The sequence below is a fragment of the Balaenoptera borealis genome, assembly GCF_965194805.1.
Source record: "Balaenoptera borealis genome assembly, chromosome: 1".
Classification (NCBI taxonomy): domain Eukaryota; kingdom Metazoa; phylum Chordata; class Mammalia; order Artiodactyla; family Balaenopteridae; genus Balaenoptera; species Balaenoptera borealis.
Window position 1 is genome coordinate 81,492,387 of NC_138860.1, and position 21,279 is coordinate 81,513,665.

The following is a 21,279-nucleotide window of genomic DNA, read 5'->3' on the forward strand; positions in this document are numbered from 1 at the left end:
AATTAGATAGTGGTGATCTCACACAACTCTGTGAATATAGTAAGATCCACTCAGTTATACACTTTAAAAGAGTGAGTTTTATGTTGTGTAAATTATATCTTAATAAAGCTCTTATAAATGTTCCTGAAATGTTGGTTTTAAAACTGATGTCATTATAAGGATATACAAGGATATATTGTACAACATGGGGAATATAGCCAATATTTTATAAGAACTATAAATGGAGTATAACCTTTTAAAAAAAAAAGACATTGGTACCTACAAAAAAAAAATTGATGTCATTATCCTTAAAGTTTCTCAGACAAAGAATAATAAATCCAAATGGTTTAGAGAAGAGACCTTGTGTTTTAAGCTAAGAAGAGAAACACACAGGATATGATGAAGTTTGGAAAAATTGAAAGCATTAGGCATTCAGTGATATGTTTTTATTTCCTTCTCCATTGGCTAGCCCATGGATGACAGTCTCATTGCATTCCGAACTCGCTCTAAGATGCCTCTGAAAAATGTTCCCCTGGGGCAACTAGAGGCAGAGCTCCGAGCTCCAGACATCACCCCAGACATGTATGACCCCAATACAGCAGATGATGAGGATTGGAAGATGTGGCTGGGGGGTCTTATGAATGATGATGTGGGGAATGAAGGTAAGTGATTTTGTTTGCATTTAATATCTACTCTGTCCATGGTCTCTGGTAAAGTTTTCATTAGTTAAAAGCTTAAAGAAAGGGGTGTTTTTGGTTAATTGATTTAATTGTGTATTTAACAATGTGGTCTAAATCAGTAGTTAAATTCCATCCCCCCCCTTTTTGTTTTTGTTAAAGAGTCTTTTGGGGAATCTTTTGAATGCTAAGATTCCTCCCCTGAAACATAAATGTACATATAATTTTATATATGATTTCACGAGAGTGCATTGACTCACTCGAAGACTGTCATGTTAGTTAAGGTTCTTCCTGATGCAGGTGAAAGAATCCTAACTGTCAACTTGCTGAAGTTGAGAATCCTAACTCTCAACTTGCTGAATGAAACCAGACTTTGGGAAGGGCAGAAAAACCTACAGAGGAATTGAGACCCACTTTCCCTCTCAACAGCTGTTATCTCTACTTTTTGTCAGTCAACTGCATTCTCAAACCTATTTTTTTCTACAAGGCTGGAACTATGATCATAAGCACACCATTCACTTCTTGGTTTGTCCCCACATCAGAAGAACTCTCTCCTACAGGCTCCAGTTTGAAAAATCCAGAGGAACAACTCTGATTGGTTGGGTTTGATCACATGCCCACTGTCTTGGTATTGCATGGCTTCAATAGGGAGACTGTTTCAGCATGGAGTCCTGTGATTGGCAGCACCTTGTAAACAACAGGGTTGGAGTAAGCAATTACCCAAAAGAAGTGACAGTGTTTCCAGAAGTAGGGAAGGAGAATTGATCAGACAGAAACAATGTTGACTACAGTCATACATGGTGTAAGAATCCCTGCTGCAACCCTTATTTGTTTTAGAATATAAGTAAAATTCTTACTTTAAAACAATACATTGTTAAAATTGTCTTTGGTGGGTTTTTTTTAAGCATACTATAGTGAGAGTCAGTTACCATTCATCATTTTGTGCAGTGTTTCTGTAAATTTAGAGGAAATGAGAGATTGATTTAGTTAGTAGTGATTCCAGATGATGTCACATTCTTTTGATGGAATCAGGGCAGTTTTGTTACTACTGTTGTTTCCTTTTGACTCTCTTCAATGGGGAGTGACCAGGATATTCATACTGGTTGTGTTGTGGAAGATCACACTTTTTAAAAAATGTGTATAACTGAACCAAAGTCTTACTTGCATTTTTATGTGAACAGAGTCATTCACTATCTCACTTTAATCCATAGCCAAATTCATTGCTCCTATTTCTGGATCACATGATGTCCTATCAAACTTAATTACAGACAACTTACAGAGCATATCTTTATTCTTTTCCCTGTCTTCTAAGAACAACTACTGTAAGATTTTTGTGTTGAAAGGATAATGCTTTAAGATAAATAAGAGAACATATAGCTTGTATGGAAATAGACTGAGTAAATATTTGGGTAGGTAAGGCCAGGAGTAAATTAGGATAAGTGAATGAAAGAAAGTAAGTTCTCATATTTACCTCATAAAGCTATTAATAACTATATTGCACATAATTTGGCATTTGGTATTGAGTACTTTCTTTTACAAGGCAGTGTGTTAGGTTCTATGAGAGAGAGAGGAAAATGATCATTTTGTTAGGGAGTAAACATGTATGAATGGTGCCTGGTCCATTGTTAAATGCATGATACATTTCAGATTAATGAAGTTGAATGAACTCAGATGCACCATAAAAGTGGCATAAGCTCTGTTCTAAGGTTTTAGAAGAGAGAGAATTATTGTTTAGCATGACCAGAGATAGCAACATGAAAAAGGTGGTATTTGAGATGGACCTTTGAAAGATATTTGACAACAGTGACAAGAGAGGAATCAGATGGGTGGAAGTGACATTGAGATAATATGTATTTAGGTTCTGTAGAATATATGCTCCCCAGAGTTTTCTCTTATATTCTGTATTATAACCATAAGGGTAATACGTGCTTGGAGTAAAGAAATCAAATACTGTGTAAAGAAAACTGTTAAAGCCTTTCCTCATGATGACAGTTTCATGCCGCAGAAGGATCACTGATAATAGTTTCATGTGCCTCTCCTGAGAGTTTTCAAATATGACGTTACCTTTTAGTTTTCCACATTAATGTGGCAATAGGAAGAATTTTAGTCCTAAATTTAAATTCCCTAAACATTTAGAAAAGACAGGTAACAAGAAGCAAATTGGTTTGAATTTTAGCATTTTTGTTCTTCTCCACCCACCTTCTATAGCAGAAGTGGTAATAAGCGATGAAATGCACAAACTTGCATGAAGGAGAAAAGGATGAAATTTGCAGCTGAGTCATTGACATATTAACTGGAGAGTCAGTTCCTTAATAATCAACAACTGATATATTATCGCATTAGTCTTCTGATAGGAGTCTAAGCTGCTAGCTTTTCCATTCCTTACCCCTTTGAGAATCTGATGAAAGCTGTGCAGCCACTCCCCAGAAAAATGTACACATCTACATACATGAAGTTTTTTTATGTCACTTTTTTTGGGGATTTATTATTCTCATGAAGTTCATTTATTGACACTTCCTTTTTCTATCAGCGCATTCAAGGTCTAAGATACCAAGGCTCAGAAATCTCTGCAGAAAGGAGTGAACAGGGACAAAGATAATTCTATCCATTTTGTAAAAGTGTCAGAGAAATTCATTGTGTTGCTCTGTGTTATAGAATCAATTGTTATACTGCTAGGATTACAACCCAGTTTAATATTCTAGGAATATATTTCAAAGAAGTCTCAGGGGACATAAAAGCATTTTTTAAATGCATGTGACGCTTCATAAGCAAGCTCTGCATTTTGTCCTTAGACCTAAGCTAAGACAAAATATTGATAGTAATTAAGTCATGTTTTCATGGCTTTATTAGTGCAGCAGCTTTGGTGCCCTGATTGTTATCACCTTGGTTGAAAGAGCTGAAATGCTGACTGTTGAGGAGGAAAGGCCAGACAGAGTTGGCTGTTAGGATTTTGGGAGTCTGGGTGGTGTTTCTCATAATTTGTCCCTAGAATTTGAATCAGAATCAGGGAGTGTAGGGATGTATTTGTTGGATGATGTTAAGATACAGATTCCAGGGACTTCCCTGGTGGTGCAGGGGTTAAGAATCCACCTGCTAAGGTAGGGGACGTGGGTTTGAGCCCTGGTCCGGGAAGATCTCACATGCCGCGGAGCAACTAAGCCCATGCGCCACAACTACTGAGCCTGCGTGCCACAACTACTGAAGCCCACGTGCCTAGAGCCCGTGCTCTGCAACAAGAGAAGCCACCGCAATGAGAAGCCCACGTACCGCAACAAGGACCCAACGCAGCCAAAATGGAAAAAAAAAAAAAACCAAAAAAAAACCAGATTCCAGGGCCTCACTCCATACATACTGAATCAGAATCACTAATGGTTATCATCTAGGTATCTAATTCTTATATATCCTAAAGTTTGACAACTACTGGTCTGGGAGAAATAAGAGTGTATGATAAGGGTTGATTGAGGAAATGGAATAATGGTTAGTGGGGAGGGTGAAAATCCTCTTTCTTTAAAACAGTATTTTTTTGTTTCCTTATTAGGATAGATTTAAAAAAGAGAACATAGAGCCAATGACTAGGGTAGGTTTGGATCCCCAGATCTACCAGCTGAATTTTGTGAGTGCTGGTAAATAGGAAATGATGCTAGATATAGATCACAGTACCAAACTTTAGCCATATGCCGGTTTATTTTGGTAGTATTACGTGGCTAACTATTTTGACATGTTCCTAGTACCATCTGCTCTGCATATTATTAAAAGTGAGAGTCTCATTTGCAAAAAATAAGAGGTTGCACTAGAGGGGGGTGGGTACACAAAATTGAGATCAGCTGGGTAGATGCTGACATTGTCAGTCAGTCAAAAAAGTAATTCAACCCAGAGGGCAGGTTCCACAATCAGGGTACTAAAAGCTAAGCAGAACTCAGAAGAAACCTTCCTAAATGATTTTTCAACATGTTTGCCAAATGGGTTCTCTGAGAATATTGGCTGACCCGTTTGTATGGTATGGGCAGAAGCTGTCTATTGTAGTTCTTGCACGTAAACAGATGGGGGTCCAAACGTGTGTGCAGTATCCATATGTTATAGGCTTTCCCCACATCTTATATTATTCAGCAACGTTTGTAAAGAACCTGCTGTAAAGAGACTTACATAGAAAGTACTATAGAGATTACAAAGCAAGGATTCCATTCCTAAGGATTTAAAACATTTTTATTGGGGGATAAACCTATAGATGGGTGAAAAAGCCTTCACATTTAGATAGCTATATATATACAATGCAGATTTATATATTATAAGCAATAAATGTTGAGTAAAGAATATCAGGTTAGATTGGGGTTTATCAGTACAAATTTTCTAGTGATTATGAATAAAAAATGTGTGTGTGTGACTTCCCTGGTGGTGCAGAGGTTAACAGTCAGCCTGCCAATGTAGGGGACACGGGTTCAATTCCTGGTCCGGGAAGATCCCACATGCCGCGGAGCAACTAAGCCCATGCGCCACAACTACTGAGCCTGCGCTCTAGAACCCACAAGCCACAACTACTGAGCCCGCACACCACAACTACTGAAGCCTGCGCGCGTAGAGCCTGTGCTCCACAACAAGAGAAGCTACCGCAGTGAGAAGCACGCACATCGCAATGAAGAGTAGCCCCCGCTCGCCACAACTAGAGAAAGCCCGCACGCAGCAACGAAGACTCAATGCAGCCAAAAATTAAAAAAAAAAGTGTGTGTATATATTTTTATTTTTAATGAAAGATATTTATTATGAAAAATTAAGAAAAGAAAGAGTTCTATCCTTCAGTCTTTGTTAATTCTTTCTAGATATTTTCTCTGTGTTTAATCAAGCACATATCTATCTTTTTTTCCAAGAAAGGAATCATACTATACATATTGTCCTGCATCTGCAACTTGCTTCGTTCACTTAATATAATTTAGACATCTTTCTATTGTAATACGTAGAGATCTCCCTCTCCTGTGTAATGGCACATAGTGGTAAGGAATTAGATATTCTCATTTGCTAGGCGTTGTTTCTGCTTTTTCTTTTAATTCACTTCCTCAGTTGCACTAGCCACATTTCAAGTTCTCAGTTGCCTCATGTGGCTAGGGGCTACCGTTGTCGTACAATGCATATGTAGAACATTTCTGACCTTACAGAAAATTCTGTTAGACGATGCTGATCTAAAGTTGTCCCAGGAAAAATTTTACCTTAATATAACAATCCAGGGGCTTCCCTGGTGGCACAGTGGTTAAGAATCTGCCTGCCAATGCAGGGTACACGGGTTCGAGCCCTGGTCCGGGAAGATCCCACATGCCGCAGATCAGCTAAGCCCGTGCACCACAACTACTGACCCTGTGCTCTAGAGCCCACGAGCCACATCTGCTGAAGCCTGCGCGCCTAGAGCCCGTGCTCCACAACAAAGAGAAGCCACCGCAATGAGAAGACCACGTACCACAGCGAAGAGTAGTCCCCGCTCACTGCAACTAGAGAAAGCCCGCGCAGCAACAAAGACCCAATGCAGCCAAAAATAAAATAAATTTATTAAAAATACATATATGTATAACAATCCATAACTGATTGACTCCTTCAAGATTTTTAGTTAGGAATCTAAAAGACATCATAGCATCAACAAAAATACCCATACTTCTATGCGCTGCCATTACAAATGTTTGTTATTTTTGTATATTTTTAGTTATTTCTGAGTTATTGTAGGGATATAATTTTTTTATGCTTATGAGTATTATGTGTGTATTGTGTTGTACTTTTGTCATGAATGTGTTGAACATGTATAGAATGTTTACATTCTATATGTATATACTATTTTATACTAAGGTGTCATAATTACAGTCATTCCCTAATTATTGGGAATTAGGGTCATTCCTTTTTTCACTATCAATGCCTTTGTATAAAGAGTTTTATAAAAATATTATTTTAATGAGATGCACTACTCTAAGTGGGTTTACTGAGATAAATTATATGTTCAGTTTTCAGGCTTTTGCTGCATTTTGAGAAATTTAAGTTTTGTTTGAAGGAAGGAACTTGGCTAATTGGGGAGAATAGGTGAGATGAGTCCGCTGTGGGAAATGATCTGTGCACAGGCACTGAGGAAAAAAAAGAATAAGTTGTTTAAAAACTTGAGAATAGGGAATTCCCTTGCGGTTAGGACTCTGCGCTTTCACTGCTGAGGGCCTGGGTTTAATTCCTGGTTAGGGAACTAAGATCCTGCAAGCCGTGTGGCGCAGCCAAAAAATAAGTAAAAAATAAAAATAAAAACTTCAGAATAAATGTGCTTTATTGGAGTAGATTCTTATGGTGCTGAACATCTTAAATTTTCATTAGAGATATGAGTTCAGAGTTGGGAATAAGTGTCTAAAACATTTTTTTTCCTAGATGAGGCAGATGATGATGACGATCCAGAATATAATTTCCTGGAAGACCTTGATGAACCAGACACAGAGGATTTCCGCACTGACCGGGCAGTAAGAATCACCAGTGAGTCTGTGTTTATTGAGTCCTGGTCTTGACTTCTCCACATCTACCTTTGTTTACTTTGCAGATTTTTGAGGTTGAAGTTTGTAGCCCACTCAAGACATTTAAGCTTCCTCTACCCATTTATTTCTATAATTCTTTAAATTTACATATATATTCAGGAAGCCTATCAGTTACTCATTTTTACATCCCACAGTCATGTATTGAGTATTTCGCAGCGATTGTACCAAAATGAATAAGACATGGCCTCTGCCTGTAGGATGTCAGCTTAGTAGGGGGATACAAACAGAAACAGTTATAGTACCAAGTGATAGGTGCTATAATAATAGTTTGTGTATACACTAGTGGCCTAAAAGAGGGTTATACTGTCCTAATGTATGGTATGGGTTAGGGAAGGATTCACAAAATGGGATGTTTTATTTTAGTTTTGAAGGAGCAATAAGAAATTTTTGGTGAATGGGGGCAGAGAGGGATATTGCAAATAGAAGAATTCTGCAAACCATGGAATTATGAAACAACAATACATGTGTTTGGAAAATAGTAAGTAGTTTGGTTAAGTCGTATGAGTGAGTGGTGATAGAAGAGTTAAGCAGTGTTCAGTTCATAGAGAGCCTTAGATCTGATTTTTGATCTCTCAAAAAGGAGAGCTCAAAGCAGGAAATAAATAGGAACTGATTTGGATTTTAGAAATACCACTTTGATTTAATGCCAGTTTAATGTATTGATTTGGTGGGTAAAGAGAGCAAGATTGGAGGCATGGAAAACAAGTAAATAACTTGGCTTGAGTCATTTGTTTAAAATTATTTCATTGCTAGTTTGCCAATGATGGAAAACATATCTCAGGAACTGTTGATTTTTATTGAGTGTGTGCATGACCCTGTACTGGAATAGTATACACAACATGGTGAAGGTAAGACATTGGCTCTTGATGAGGTTATGAAGAAAGTTTTATAAGTATCCAAAAGTGTTTATTATGTACCTAAATAATGCAAGTCTTTGTGCAAAGAGAATTATGTAAACACAATCCTTTAGGACTTATGTTCTGTTTTGTTGCTTTATTTCATCTTTCATGTTGTTTTTAAGATTAGAACGCCATTTCCTTTATGAAGATCTTCCATTTATTTTGGTATGTTATGACAGTTAAGGTTGCATTGAAAGGAAAGCACCAGGAATCAAAGAGAAAGTGTAGAAAGAAAAGGCTTGAGGATTTAGGTTTTGAGAAAATTGTGAAGGAAGGTCTAGGAAGGTATGAGAAAAACCAAGAAAGCCCTGTGTCTCAGAAACCAAGGGAAGAGTCTTTCAAGAAGGAGCGAATGGTCCACAGTGTCATGTGCTGGTCATGAAACATTTTCTGCTTGAAGCAGAAAAGTAGGAGATTGTATTTCAATTCAGCTCTCAGCCTGGTATACACTTGCCTTCCCTTCTTGTTTGTCTGTTACTTTCTTCAGTTTATAGATACAGTTGACCTTGAGCAACTTGGAGGCTAGGGGTGCCCAACCCCAGTGTAGTTGAAAATCCGACTGGAAGTTTTGACTACCCGAAAACTTAACTACTAGTAGCCTACTGTTGAAGGCTTACCAATAAAATAAATAGTTATTAACATGTATTTTATATATAATGTGTTTTATATACTGTATTCTTACAGTAAAGTAAGCTAGAGAAAAGAAAATGTTATTAAGAAAATCATAATAAGGAAGAGAAAATATGTTTACAGTACTGTATTTATCGATACTGTAAGTTATGTTATCTGTTTACAAGCTGAATCATCTGTCAGTATCTATATTAATATTGTCTTATATGATACAAAACACTGTAGATATACATGTTACAAACACTAGACAAGAAAAATGAAAAGATAATGTGAAAAAGGAACATTTATTTACTGGTATAAGGATTCATGCATTGATAATGAAGAAGCAGCAGTATGATGGCTTGATGGTAACCTAGTGTAATTGATATGATTGCTTCACAGATCGCTTCTTAGTACTCTGGCCTATACACTGCTGAATGGTTACAAAATTTTTATGGCATACAGTATTACAGTCATATTCATGTACAGGATTGGAAACATTGTTACATTTTTAAAAAATGTGATAATAGGCTGATACACAGTTGATAATGTAATTCTTTGAAAGCACAGTTATAAATCATTACTAAAACTAACATTAATTTTATTAATTATTAATTTTATATTAAATATCACTCACTTTATGCCTATGTAAGGATAGGCTATCCATTTCAATACAAGTCTTGTACATGATGTTCTGCATGATGAGTACTTAGGCAGTGATGATGATGATGACACAGAAACATCTCATACAATTCTTGCCATACAGTTATTAGATTTTTACACAAAGATACACACACATACACAACAGATAAGTTTATTAACTGTAGGCATGATGATTATTTACTATTCATTAAGTCGCAGTGGATCATTGTAAAGGCCTTCATCCTGCTTGTCTTCACATTGAGTAGGCTGAGGAGGAGGAGGGGTTGGTCTTGCTGTCTCGGGGTGGCAGAGGCAGGAGAGGTGGTGGAGGAGGAAGGGGAGGCAGAGAGTGTAACTTTATGGAAATAACATTGTAATTTCTGTGTGACTTTTTCGCTTTTTCATTTCTCTAAAAATGTTTCTGTATGGTACCAGTCCCTCTCCCACCATGTGCTTTGGTTTCAGAGTCTGTATCATAGAAGCGTCCTTGTAAAAGAAGTCAAAAGCAGTCTTAAATAATCGGAACCCTGCTGCCTGATTGTCTAATGTCAGTTTGTTTTCTGACACAGCTTCTTCTACATCTTCTTCCTCATCGTCTGGCACTGTTTTGGAAGCACTCATCTTCATCAAGTCATCTTTTGTTAATTCCTCTGGTGCGGTGTCTGTTAGCTCTTGAATTTCTCTGAGATTCAGAACTTGAAACCCTTCACCCCCATCTTTTTTTGGCCATATTCACAGTCTGTTTCATGATTTCCTTGATTGGCTCTGTTGTAAATCTTGTGAAGTCATGCAGGACATCTGAACACGGTTTTCTCCAGCAGGAATTTATTGTTTCAGGTATGATGGCTTTCATGGCTTTTTCTTTAACAATGATGGCATCTTCAGTGGTGTGATCCTTCCTCCAGACTTACGTGATGTTCTCTCCATTGGGATCTCTTCTTTAGTGTGGATAATCCTTTCCATAGAGTATCGTGTGTAATGAGCCTTAAAGGTCCTTATGACCCCCGATCTAGAGGCTGAATTAGAGACATGTTTGGAGGCGAGTAGACCACTTAGATGCCTTCAGTGTTGAATTCATGGGGTTCTGGGTACCCAGGGGCATTGTCCAATTTCAAAAGAACTTTAAAAGGCAAGGTATTTCCTGACTTTAGGGACAAAGCATCGATGGAACCAATCCATAGAAAGGCCCTTCTTTTTGTATATCCAAAGACTGGCAGCTCGTGTTTATCTTTTCCCTTCAAGGTGAGCAGCTTTATAGATAAGGGCAGTCCTGGTGGTAAATGCAACTGCATTTTCACAAAACACTAGACTTAGCTTCTCCCTCCTGCCTTAAATCCTGGTGCTTGCTTCTCTTCCTTACTAATGTCTTTTGAGGCTTTATTTTTTTATTTTTTAAAATTTTTTCCCCTCCAGAATAGGGCACTTTCATCTGCACTAAAAACCTGTTCAGGCAGATGTCCTTTCTCCTCAGTCTGGGAACTTGTCTGCTGCCTCTGCGTGAGCAGAGGCTGCTTCTCCTGTTATCTTGACAGTTTTTAAGCCAAACCTCTTTCTAAAATTATCAAACCATCCTTTGCTGGCATTAAATTCTCCAGCCTTAGATCCTTCATCTTCCTTTTGCTTTAAGTTGTCATATAATGACTTTGCTTTTTCTCAAATCATATTAGAGTCTATAGGTATGCCTTTCTTATAGCAATCCTGCACCCACATAAAAGCTGCATTTTCAATATGAGATAAAAAGGTATTTCACAAAAAGCGCAAGGTTTTTGCACCTGCCGGCATAGCGGCAGCTATGGCTTCATGAATTTCCTTTCCATTTTTTACAATGGTCCTTACCCTGGATTCATTTATCTTGAAATGGTGGGAAATCACAGCTGCAGACCGCAATCTCTGGTACGTATCAAGCAATTCAGCGTCTTCCTGTAATGTCATGACTTTTCTCTGCTTCTTGGGAGCACTGCCAGCGTCACTAGTGGCACTTCGCATGGGTCCCATGGTGTTATTCAAGACCTATGGTATTATACTAAACTTGATGAAAAATACTCAAGAACCGCAAGAGATCACTTTTTCCTACGGTACACAATTTGCTGGAGAGACGAACTGCTCAGGAGATGTTTTAAGCAGATACTTCTAACACCTGAGCTAGCAACAGGAGGTGGCTATGAAATTATTACAGAAGTACAGTATATGCCACAGTTAATTTTATGCAGTTATGATTTCATACTGCATCTTTATGTTTGGGTTTCTCTCAACTGTGAATGGTGCCAGGTATGGTCTGTAAGCGTGTGCATAAGTTTTGATAAATTTTAACTTTTTAGAGTAGATTTGTGTACATTTTATGGTAGTAAATGATAAAATAGACTAGTATCTACATACAGTTTATGCATTCATGACATACCTAACTTTTTCTGAAATTATTTGGTATTTCTAGTCTCTGTGGTTTGTCTGAGGGTTTTTTCAAATTGTTGGCACATCCCCCCCAAATTGTTCCAATATATTTACTGAAAAAATCTGCGTATAAGTGGGCCCATACAGTTCAATTCCATGTTCTTCAAGGGTCAACTGTAATTTCTCAGGGAGATCCTCCTCAATGAGGATTGATCTTCTTGCTCTGTAATCCATACTATTTTTTTTTTCACGACTCAACACACACGCACTGTATTTTATTTTTACAAGAGAGAAATAAACTGACACCAAGCATTGTAAATGGATGACCACAACAAAAGCAACAATGATTGCAATTACCAAACACGAAACACACTCATACTATGTCATAATATTGACAATCAGTCCAGTAACCTCCACTGTAACAGCTCCTTTACTTTGCAGTGAAAATTGATTTGTATATTTTTTGCCTCTGAGTCCTTGTGGGATTTTTTTTTTTTTATTCAAACAGAAAGTCACAAAAATTATAATCATCCTCATCAGTTCACTCAGTCCCATGCAATTAATTCTGTTTTTTTCATCTTGATCTTTTGTTAGCACTTTTATGAATTCATCAGTTTTCCATTAGAGTTCTGACAATGCTTATTCATTCAGTTCAGCAGTATAGTCAGTTACCAGAAACCTGTACTTGTCTTTTCCATGAATTCCTTGAAGATGAAACCCTTTTATAGGAACATTTTTGCGAAAGCATCAGAGTACACCTAGAACTGTCTGTAAATGACAAAAGACTTTAAAATGACCATGGTTAAAGATTTGATGAAAGTTCATAATAAGGCAATTGACAAGGAAATTTAGTTATTTCTGAGATATACATTTTAAAGTAATAACTAGAATTATGACTTATAACTTTATACCAGAACATATAAGATTTTTAGAAATTTCATGTAATGTCTGAAACATTTATATTAACATATTTCCATACAAATAACCCAAAGAAAGTTTAGTATTGTTTTTTTTTGTTTGTTTGTTTTTTGTTTGTTTACTGCAGGTTCTTATTAGTCATCAATTTTATACACATCACTGTATACATGTCAATCCCAATTGCCCAATTCAGCACATCACCATCCCCACCCCACTGCGGTTTTCCCCCCTTGGTGTCCATACGTTTGTTCTCTACATCTGTGTCTCAACTTCTGTCCTGCAAACCGGTTCATCTGTACCATTTCTAGATTCCACATATATGCGTTAATATACGATATTTGTTTTTCTCTTTCTGACTTACTTCACTCTGTATGACAGTCTCTAGATCCATCCACGTCTCAACAAATGACTCAATTTCGTTCCTTTTTATGGCTGAGTAATATGCCATTGTATATATGTACCACAACTTCTTTATCCATTCATCTGTCGATGGGCATTTAGGTTGCTTCCATGACCTGGCTATTGTAAATAGTGCTGCAGTGAACATTGGGGTGCATGTGTCTTTTTGAATTATGGTTTTCTCTGGGTATGTGCCCAGTAGTGGGATTGCTGGATCATATGGTAATTCTATTTTTAGTTTTTTAAGGAACCTCCATACTGTTCTCCATAGTGGCTGTATCAATTTACATTCCCACCAACAGTGCAAGAGGGTTCCCTTTTCTCCACACCCTCTCCAGCATTTGTTGTTTGTAGATTTTCTGATGATGCCCATTCTGACTGGTGTGAGGTGATGCCTCATTGTGGTTTTGATTTGCATTTCTCTAATAATTAGTGATGTTGAGCAGCTTTTCATGTGCTTCTTGGCCATCTGTATGTCTTCTTTGGAGAAATGTCTTTTTAGGTCTCCTGCCCATTTTTGGATTGGGTTGTTTGTTTCTTTAATATTGAGCTGCATGAGCTGTTTATATATTTTGGAGATTAATCCTTTGTCCGTTGATTCATTTGCGAATATTTTCTCCCATTCTGAGGGTTGTCTTTCGTCTTGTTTATGGTTTCCTTTGCTGTGCAAAAGCTTTGAAGTTTCATTAGGTCCCATTTGTTTCTTTTTGTTTTTATTTCCATTACTCTAGGAGGTGGATCAAAAAAGATCTTGCGGTGATTTATGTCAAAGAGTGTTCTTCCTATGTTTTTCTCTAAGAGTTTTATAGTGTCCGGTCTTACATTTAGGTCTCGAATCCATTTTGAGTTTATTTTTGGGTATGGTGTTAGGGAGTGTTCTAATTTCATTCTTTTACATGTAGCTGTCCAGTTTTCCCAGCACCACTTATTGAAGAGACTGTCTCTTCTCCATTGTATATCTTTGCCTCCTTTGTCATAGATTAGTTGACCATAGGTGTGTGGGTTTATCTCTGGGCTTTCTATCCTGTTCCATTGATCTATGTTTCCATTTTTGTGCCAGTACCATATTGTCTTGATTACTGTAGCTTTGTAGTATAGTCTGAAGTCAGGGAGTCTGATTCCTCCAGCTCCGTTTTTTCCCCTCAAGACTGCTTTGGCTATTCGGGGTCTTTTGTGTCTCCATACAAATTTTAAGATGATTTGTTCTAGTTCCATAAAAAATGCCATTGGTAATTTGATAGGGATTGCATTGAATCTGTAGATTGCTTTGGGTAGTATAGTCATTTTCACAGTATTGATTCTTCCAATCCAAGGACATGGTATATCTCTCCGTCTGTTGGTATCATCTTTAATTTCTTTCATCAGTGTCTTATAGTTTTCTGCATACAGGTCTTTTGTCTCCCTAGGTAGGTTTATTCCTAGGTATCTTATTCTTTTTGTTGCAGTGGTAAATGGGAGTGTTTCCTTAATTTCTCTTTCAGATTTTTCATCATTAGTGTATAGGGATGCAAGAGATTTCTGTGCATTAATTTTGTATCCTGCAACTTTACCAAATTCATTGATTACCTCTAGTAGTTTTCTGGTGGCATGTTTAGGATTCTCTATGTATAGTATCATGTTATCTGCAAACAGTGACAGTTTTACCTCTTCTTTTCCAATTTGTATTCCTTTTATTTCTTTTTCTTCTCTGATTGCCATGGCTAGGACTTCCAAAACTATGTTGAATAATAGTGGTGAGAGTGGACATCCTTGTCTCGTTCCTGATCTTAGAGGAAATGCTTTCAGTTTTTCACTATGGAGAATGATGTTTGCTGTGGGTTTGTCATATATGGCCTTTATTATGTTGAGGTAGGTTCCCTCTATGCCCACTTTCTGGAGAGTTTTTATCATAAATGGGTGTTGAATTTTGTTGAAAGCTTTTTCTGCATCTATTGAGATGATCATATGGTTTTTATTCTTCAATTTGTTAATATGGTGTATCACATTGATTGATTTGCATATATTGAAGAATGCTTGCATCCCTGGGATAAATCCCACTTGATCATGGTGTATGATCCTTTTAATGTGTTGTTGGATTCTGTTTGCTAGTATTTTGTTGAGGATTTTTGCACCTATATTCATCAGTGATATTGGTCTGTAATTTTCTTTTTTTGTAGTATCTTTGTCTGGTTTTGGTATCAGGGAGATGGTGGCCTCATAGAATGAGTTTGGGAGTGTTCCTTCCTCCCCAGTTTTTTGGAAGAGTTTGAGAAGGATGGGTGTTAGCTCTTCTCTAAATGTTTGATAGAATTCGCCTGTGAAGCCATCTGGTCCTGGACTTTTGTTTGTTGGAAGATTTTTAATCACAGTTTCAATTTCATTACTTGTGATTGGTCTGTTCATATTTTCTGTTTCTTCCTGGTTCAGTCTTGGAAGGTTATACCTTTCTAAGAATTTGTCCATTTCTTCCAGGTTGTCCATTTTATTGGCATAGAGTTGCTTGTAGTAGTCTCTTAGGATGCTTTGAATTTCTGCAGTGTCTGTTATAACTTCTCCTTTTTCATTTCTAATTTGATTGATTTGAGTCCTCTCCCTCTTTTTCTTGATGAGGCTGGCTAATGGTTTATCAATTTTGTTTATCTTCTCAAAGAACCAGCTTTTAGTTTTATTGATCTTTGCTATTGTTTTCTTTGTTTCTATTTCATTTATTTCTGCTCTGATCTTTATGATTTCTTTCCTTCTGCTAACTTTGGGTTTTGTTTGTTCTTCTTTCTCTAGTTCCTTTAGGTGTAAGGTTAGATTGTTTACTTGAGATTTTTCTTGTTTCTTGAGGTAGGCTTGTATAGCTATAAACTTCCCTCTTAGAACTGCTTTTGCTGCATCCCATAGGTTTTGGATCGTCGTGTTTTCATTGTCATTTGTCTCTAGGTATTTTTTGATTTCCTCTTTGATTTCTTCAGTGATCTCTTGGTTATTTAATAACGTATTGTTTAGCCTCCATGTGTTTGTGTTTTTTACGTTTATTTCCCTGTAATTCACTTCTAATCTCATAGCGTTGTGGTCAGAAAAGATGCTTGATATGATTTCAGTTTTCTTAAATTTACTGAGGCTTGATTTGTGACCCAAGATGTGATCCATCCTGGAGAATGTTCCGTGCGCACTTGAGAAGAAAGTGTAATCTGCTGTTTTTGTATGGAATGTCCTATAAATATCAATTAAATCTATGTGGTCTACTGTGTCATTTAAAGCTTCTGTTTCCTTATTTATTTTCATTTTGGATGATCTGTCCATTGGTGTAAGTGAGGTGTTAAAGTCCCCCACTATTATTGTGTTACTGTCAATTTCCTCTTTTACAGCTGCTAGCAGTTGCCTTATGTATTGAGGTGCTCCTATGTTGGGTGCATATATATTTATAATTGTTATATCTTCTTCTTGGATTGATCCCTTGATCATTATGTAGTGTCCTTCCTTGTCTCTTGTAACATTCTTTATTTTAAAGTCTATTTTATGTGATATGAATATAGCTACTCCAGCTTTCTTTTCATTTCCATCTGCATGGAATATCTTTTTCCATCCCCTCACTTTCAGTCTGTATGTGTCCCTAGGTCTGAAGTGGGTCTCTTGTAGACAGCATATATATGGGTCTTGTTTTTGTATCCATTCAGCAAGCCTGTGTCTTTTGGTTGGAGCATTTAATCCATTCACGTTTAAGGTAATTATCGATATGTATGTTCCTATGACCATTTTCTTAATTGTTTTGGGTTTGTTTTTGTAGGTCCTTTTCTTCTCTTGTGTTTCCCACTTAGAGAAGTTCCTTTAGCATTTGTTGTAGAGCTGGTTTGGTGGTGCTGAATTCTCTTAGCTTTTGCTTGTCTGTAAAGCTTTTGATTTCTCCATCGAACCTGAATGAGATCCTTGCCAGGTAGAGTAATCTTGGTTGTAGGTTCTTCCCTTTCATCACTTTAAGTATATCATGCCACTCCCTTCTGGCTTGTAGAGTTTCTGCTGAGAAATCAGCTTTTAACCTTATGGGAGTTCCCTGGTATGTTATTTGGCGTTTTTCCCTTGCTGCTTTCAATAATTTTTCTTTGTTTTTAATTTTTGCCAATTTGATTACTGTGTGTCTCAGCGTGTTTCTCCTTGGGTTTATCCTGTATGGGACTCACTGTGGTTCCTGGACTTGGGTGACTATTTCCTTTCCCATGTTAGGGAAGTTTTCGACTATAATCTCTTCAAATATTTTCTCTGGTCCTTTCTCTCTCTCTTCTCCTTCTGGGACCCCTATAATGCAAATGTTATTGTGTTTAATGTCGTCCCAGAGGTCTCTTAGGCTGTCTTCATTTCTTTTCATTCTTTTTTCTTTATTCTGTTCCGCAGCGGTGAATTCCACCATTCTGTCTTCCAGATCACTTTTCTGTTCTTCTGCCTCAGTTATTCTGCTATTGATTCCTTCTAGTGTAGTTTTCATTTCAGTTATTGTATTGTTCATCTCTGTTTGTTTGTTCTTTAATTCTTCTAGGTCTTTGTTAAACATTTCTTGCATCTTCTCGATCTTTGCCTCCCTTCTTTTTCCGAGGTCCTGGATCATCTTCGCTGTCATTATTCTGAACTCTTTTTCTGGAAGGTTGCCTATCTCCACTTCATTTAGTTGTTTTTTTTGAGGTTTTATCTTGTTCCTTCATCTGGTACATAGCCCTCTGCTTTTTCATCTTGTCTATCTTTTTGTGAATGTGGTTTTTGTTCCACAGGCTGCAGGATTGTAGTTTTCTTGCTTCTGCTGTCTACCCTCTGGTGGATGAGGCTATCTAAGAGGCTTGTGTAAGTTTCCTGATGGGAGGGACTGGTGGTGGGTAGAGCTGTTACTGTGGTGGGCAGAGCTCAGTAAAACTTTAATCTGCTTGGCAGCTGATGGGTGGGGGTGGGTTCCCTCCCTGTTGGTTGTTTGGCCTATGGCAACCCAACACTGGATCCTACCTGGGCTCTTTGGTGGGGCTAATGACAGACTCTGGGAGGACTCACGCCAAGGAGTACTTCCCAGAACTTCTGCTGCCAGTGTCCTTGTCCCCACGGTGAGCCACAGTCCCCTCCACCCCGCCTCTGTAGCAGACCCTCCAACACTAGCAGGTAGGTCTGGTTCAGTCTCCCTTGGGGTCACTGCTCCTTCCCCTGGGTCCCAATGCGCACACTACTTTGCGTGTGCCCTCCAAGAGTGGAGTCTGTTTCCCCCAGTCCTGTCAAAGTCCTGCAATCAATTCCCACTAGGCTTCAAAATCTGGTTCTCTAGGAATTCCTCCTCCCGTTGCTGGACCCCCAGGTTGGGAAGCCTGACGTGGGGCTCAGAACCTTCACTCCAGTGGTTGGACTTCTGTGGTATAAATGTTCTCCAGTCTGTGAGTCGCCCACCCAGCAGTTATGGGATTTGATTTTACTGTGATTGCGCCCCTCCTACCGTCTCATTGTGACTTCTCCTTTGTCTTTGGATGTGGGGTATCTTTTTTGGTGAGTTCCCGTGTCTTTCTGTTGATGATTGTCCAGCAGCTAGTTGTGATTATGGTGTTCTCGCAAGAGGGAGTGAGAGCATGTCCTTCTACTCTGGCATCTTGGTTCCTCCTCCTGATTGTATCAATCCATACTATTTTATATGTCCTTTTTTGTTTTTTTTTTTGGCTAAGTTCTCTGAATATTTATTACAATGGGTCATCAGCAGTAACAGGGCTGGGGGAGAGACACACAAGACTGATTTGCCCTTCAGGTAGATCTTGGGGGTCTGCCAGCCTGCGGGGGCTTCCTTCAGGCCCGCCTTCTGCCAGATGCGCCTCAGGTCTCTCTCGAACCTCATCTGCTTCTGTTTCAGGCGTCCCTCCCTGACTTTCCGCCGCAGGAACCGGGTCCTCTTGACCAGCTTGCGGTACTTGTGATGATTCATCTTCCGCCGGCGGATCTTGAGCACATTTTTGCACTGTATCTGGGGTGCATCCCAGATCTCCTTACCCCCCTGCTTGACCCCTTCCCCCTGGGCGGACACTCATAGACTTGGGCTGGAGACACAGTCCCTGGGGCCCCAGAGTCCAGTCTGGGCAGGAGGTAGCGAACAGTTAGCCAGCTCTCCATGGGGCTGATAGACATCTTCCTGGGGAGCAGCATCTCCTCAAGCTCCATGTGGACCCGCCTGTCAGGGAGGGAGGCAACCCCACTTGGGCCTATTGGTTGTATGCTGTGGTGAGGCCTGCAGGCATGCCTGCCCAGCACCCCACAGACAGGCCAAGGCCCACTGCAACCTGCCCGGGGAACAGCCCTGAGCAGCTGGGAAGTCAGGCGCACCATGAACATGGTCTGTGCTTGGCGGCGGCCCCAGGCACTCAGCAGAGCTCGAGGTGCCCACCGCGCGGGTGGTGTCGACGCTCGGGTCTTAGGCCCCGAGCCCCAGCCAGCCGTGGCCGCCTCCGCCGTCCCTGGAGCCCGCACGCCGTGACCTCACACCGACTCTTCCCTATATGTCCTTTTTAATACTCATCTCTCTCATAGTTGCTTATTTATATCTGTCTCCTTCCCTAAACTGTGAGCTTCTCATGGGTTTTGTATTGTTTATTGCCTTAGAGCTGGTGTTTTGCATGGGGCTGACAGTATTTGCCAATCAAATAGTGAACTTTTCTGGAATGCCTGAACGAAGGGTCTTCCTTTCTAGTCATAGAGTTCTATGGTCATAAGTAAAAAACTGGGATAGAATTTTAATTTTGGGGCTTCCCTGGTGGCACAGTGGTTGAGAATCTGCCTGCCAATGCAGGGGACACGGGTTCGAGCCCTGGTCTGGGAGGATCCCACATGCCGCGGAGCAACTAGGCCCGTGAGCCACAACTACTGAGCCTGCGCATCTGGAGCCTGTGCTCCGCAACAAGAGAGGCCGCGATAGTGAGAGGCCCGCGCACCGCGATAAAGAGTGGCCCCCACTTGCTGCAACTAGAGAAAGCCCTTGCACAGAAACGAAGACCCAACACAGCCAAAAATTAAATGAATAAATAATAAAATTTAAAAAAAAAAAAAAGAATTTTAATTTTGTTTCTACCCCTTGTCATCTTATGTTATCATGCTTAATTATAATCCTTTTAAGAGGACTTTTCTTACATGGATGGTAAAAATTTAAAAATAAAAAAGCTTAGAATCACAGAGTTTGGAAAGCCTCCTGTGGTCGCATATATTTTCCTCCCACTTAAGCGTTTGTTAACAGCTTCTCTCATGTGGCCTTTCAGTCCGTTTGGATACTTCCAGTGACAGGGAGTTCATCAGTTCTGCAGATAGTGTGTCCTACTCTTGAACACCTCTTCAATTAACATTTTCCTTATTAATTTTTTTTTTTTAATTTATTTTTATTTTTTGGCTGCGTTGGGTCTTCGTTGCTGCGCGAGGGCTTTTCTCTGGTTGCGGTGAGCGGGGGCTACTCTTCGTTGTGGTGCGCGGGCTTCTCATTGTGGTGGCTTCTCTTGTTGCAGAGCACGGGCTCTAGGCACACGGGCTTCAGTAGTTATGGCACGTGGGCTCAGTAGCTGTGGCACGCGAGCTCTAGAGTGCAGGCTCAGTAGTTGTGGCGCATGGGCGTAGTTGCTCCCCGGCATGTGGGATCTTCCCGGGCCAGGGCTCAAACCCGTGTCCCCTGCATTGGCAGGTGGATTCTTAACCACTGCGCCACCAGGGAAGCCCCAACATTTTCCTTATTGAACCTGAATCTATCTTTTATATTTCTCTGTTTGTCCTTTGTTGCCATAAAATGTAATTTACTCCTAAGTGTGCATAGTATGTTTCTTTTTCTACATTTTTTCTTTATTATGCTAAACATACCAAGTTTTTTCAGTTCTCTAAATGCCAGGCTTTCCACATTTCAACCCCCAAGTTACCCTTCTCTGGATTCTAGCCTTTATTTTTAAGAAAATTCTCCCCCATGACATTTTATTATGAAACTTTTCGAACATACAGAAACGTTGAGAGAATTGTACAGTGGACACCCGTATACCCACTACCTAGCTTCTATAGTGAACTTTTCATATATTTGCTTAGTCATGCAGCTATCCATCTATGAATCCATTTTTTTAAAAAGCATTTCATAGTGAGTTGTAGATATCTAAACATTTTCAGCACGCATATCATGAATTAGAACTCAGTATTTGTTTACAGTTTTTCTTTTTAGGTAAATTTATACACATTGTAGTACAGAAATCTTAAGTGTACAATTCAGTGAAGTTCGATGTGCCTCCT

At 39.1% G+C, this 21,279-nt stretch overlaps 1 protein-coding gene and 1 pseudogene across 9 annotated transcripts in view; one reads left to right on the forward strand and one right to left on the reverse strand.

Moving 5' to 3' along the window:
- The window catches only part of GON4L (gon-4 like), a 91,737-nt gene that overhangs the window by 36,515 nt on the left and 33,943 nt on the right, over positions 1-21,279 (forward strand). For all 8 annotated transcript variants that reach the window (XM_082343092.1, XM_082343094.1, XM_082343098.1 and 5 more), the window contains 2 exons: positions 449-641; positions 7,038-7,139. In XM_082343092.1, coding sequence (XP_082199218.1) covers positions 449-641; positions 7,038-7,139 — 295 coding nt within the window. The remainder of the gene's footprint in view (positions 1-448; positions 642-7,037; positions 7,140-21,279) is intronic.
- Positions 18,018-20,005, reverse strand: LOC309625947 (small ribosomal subunit protein mS38 pseudogene; annotated as a pseudogene). Its single transcript has one exon. The product of its transcript is annotated as a small ribosomal subunit protein mS38 pseudogene (transcript).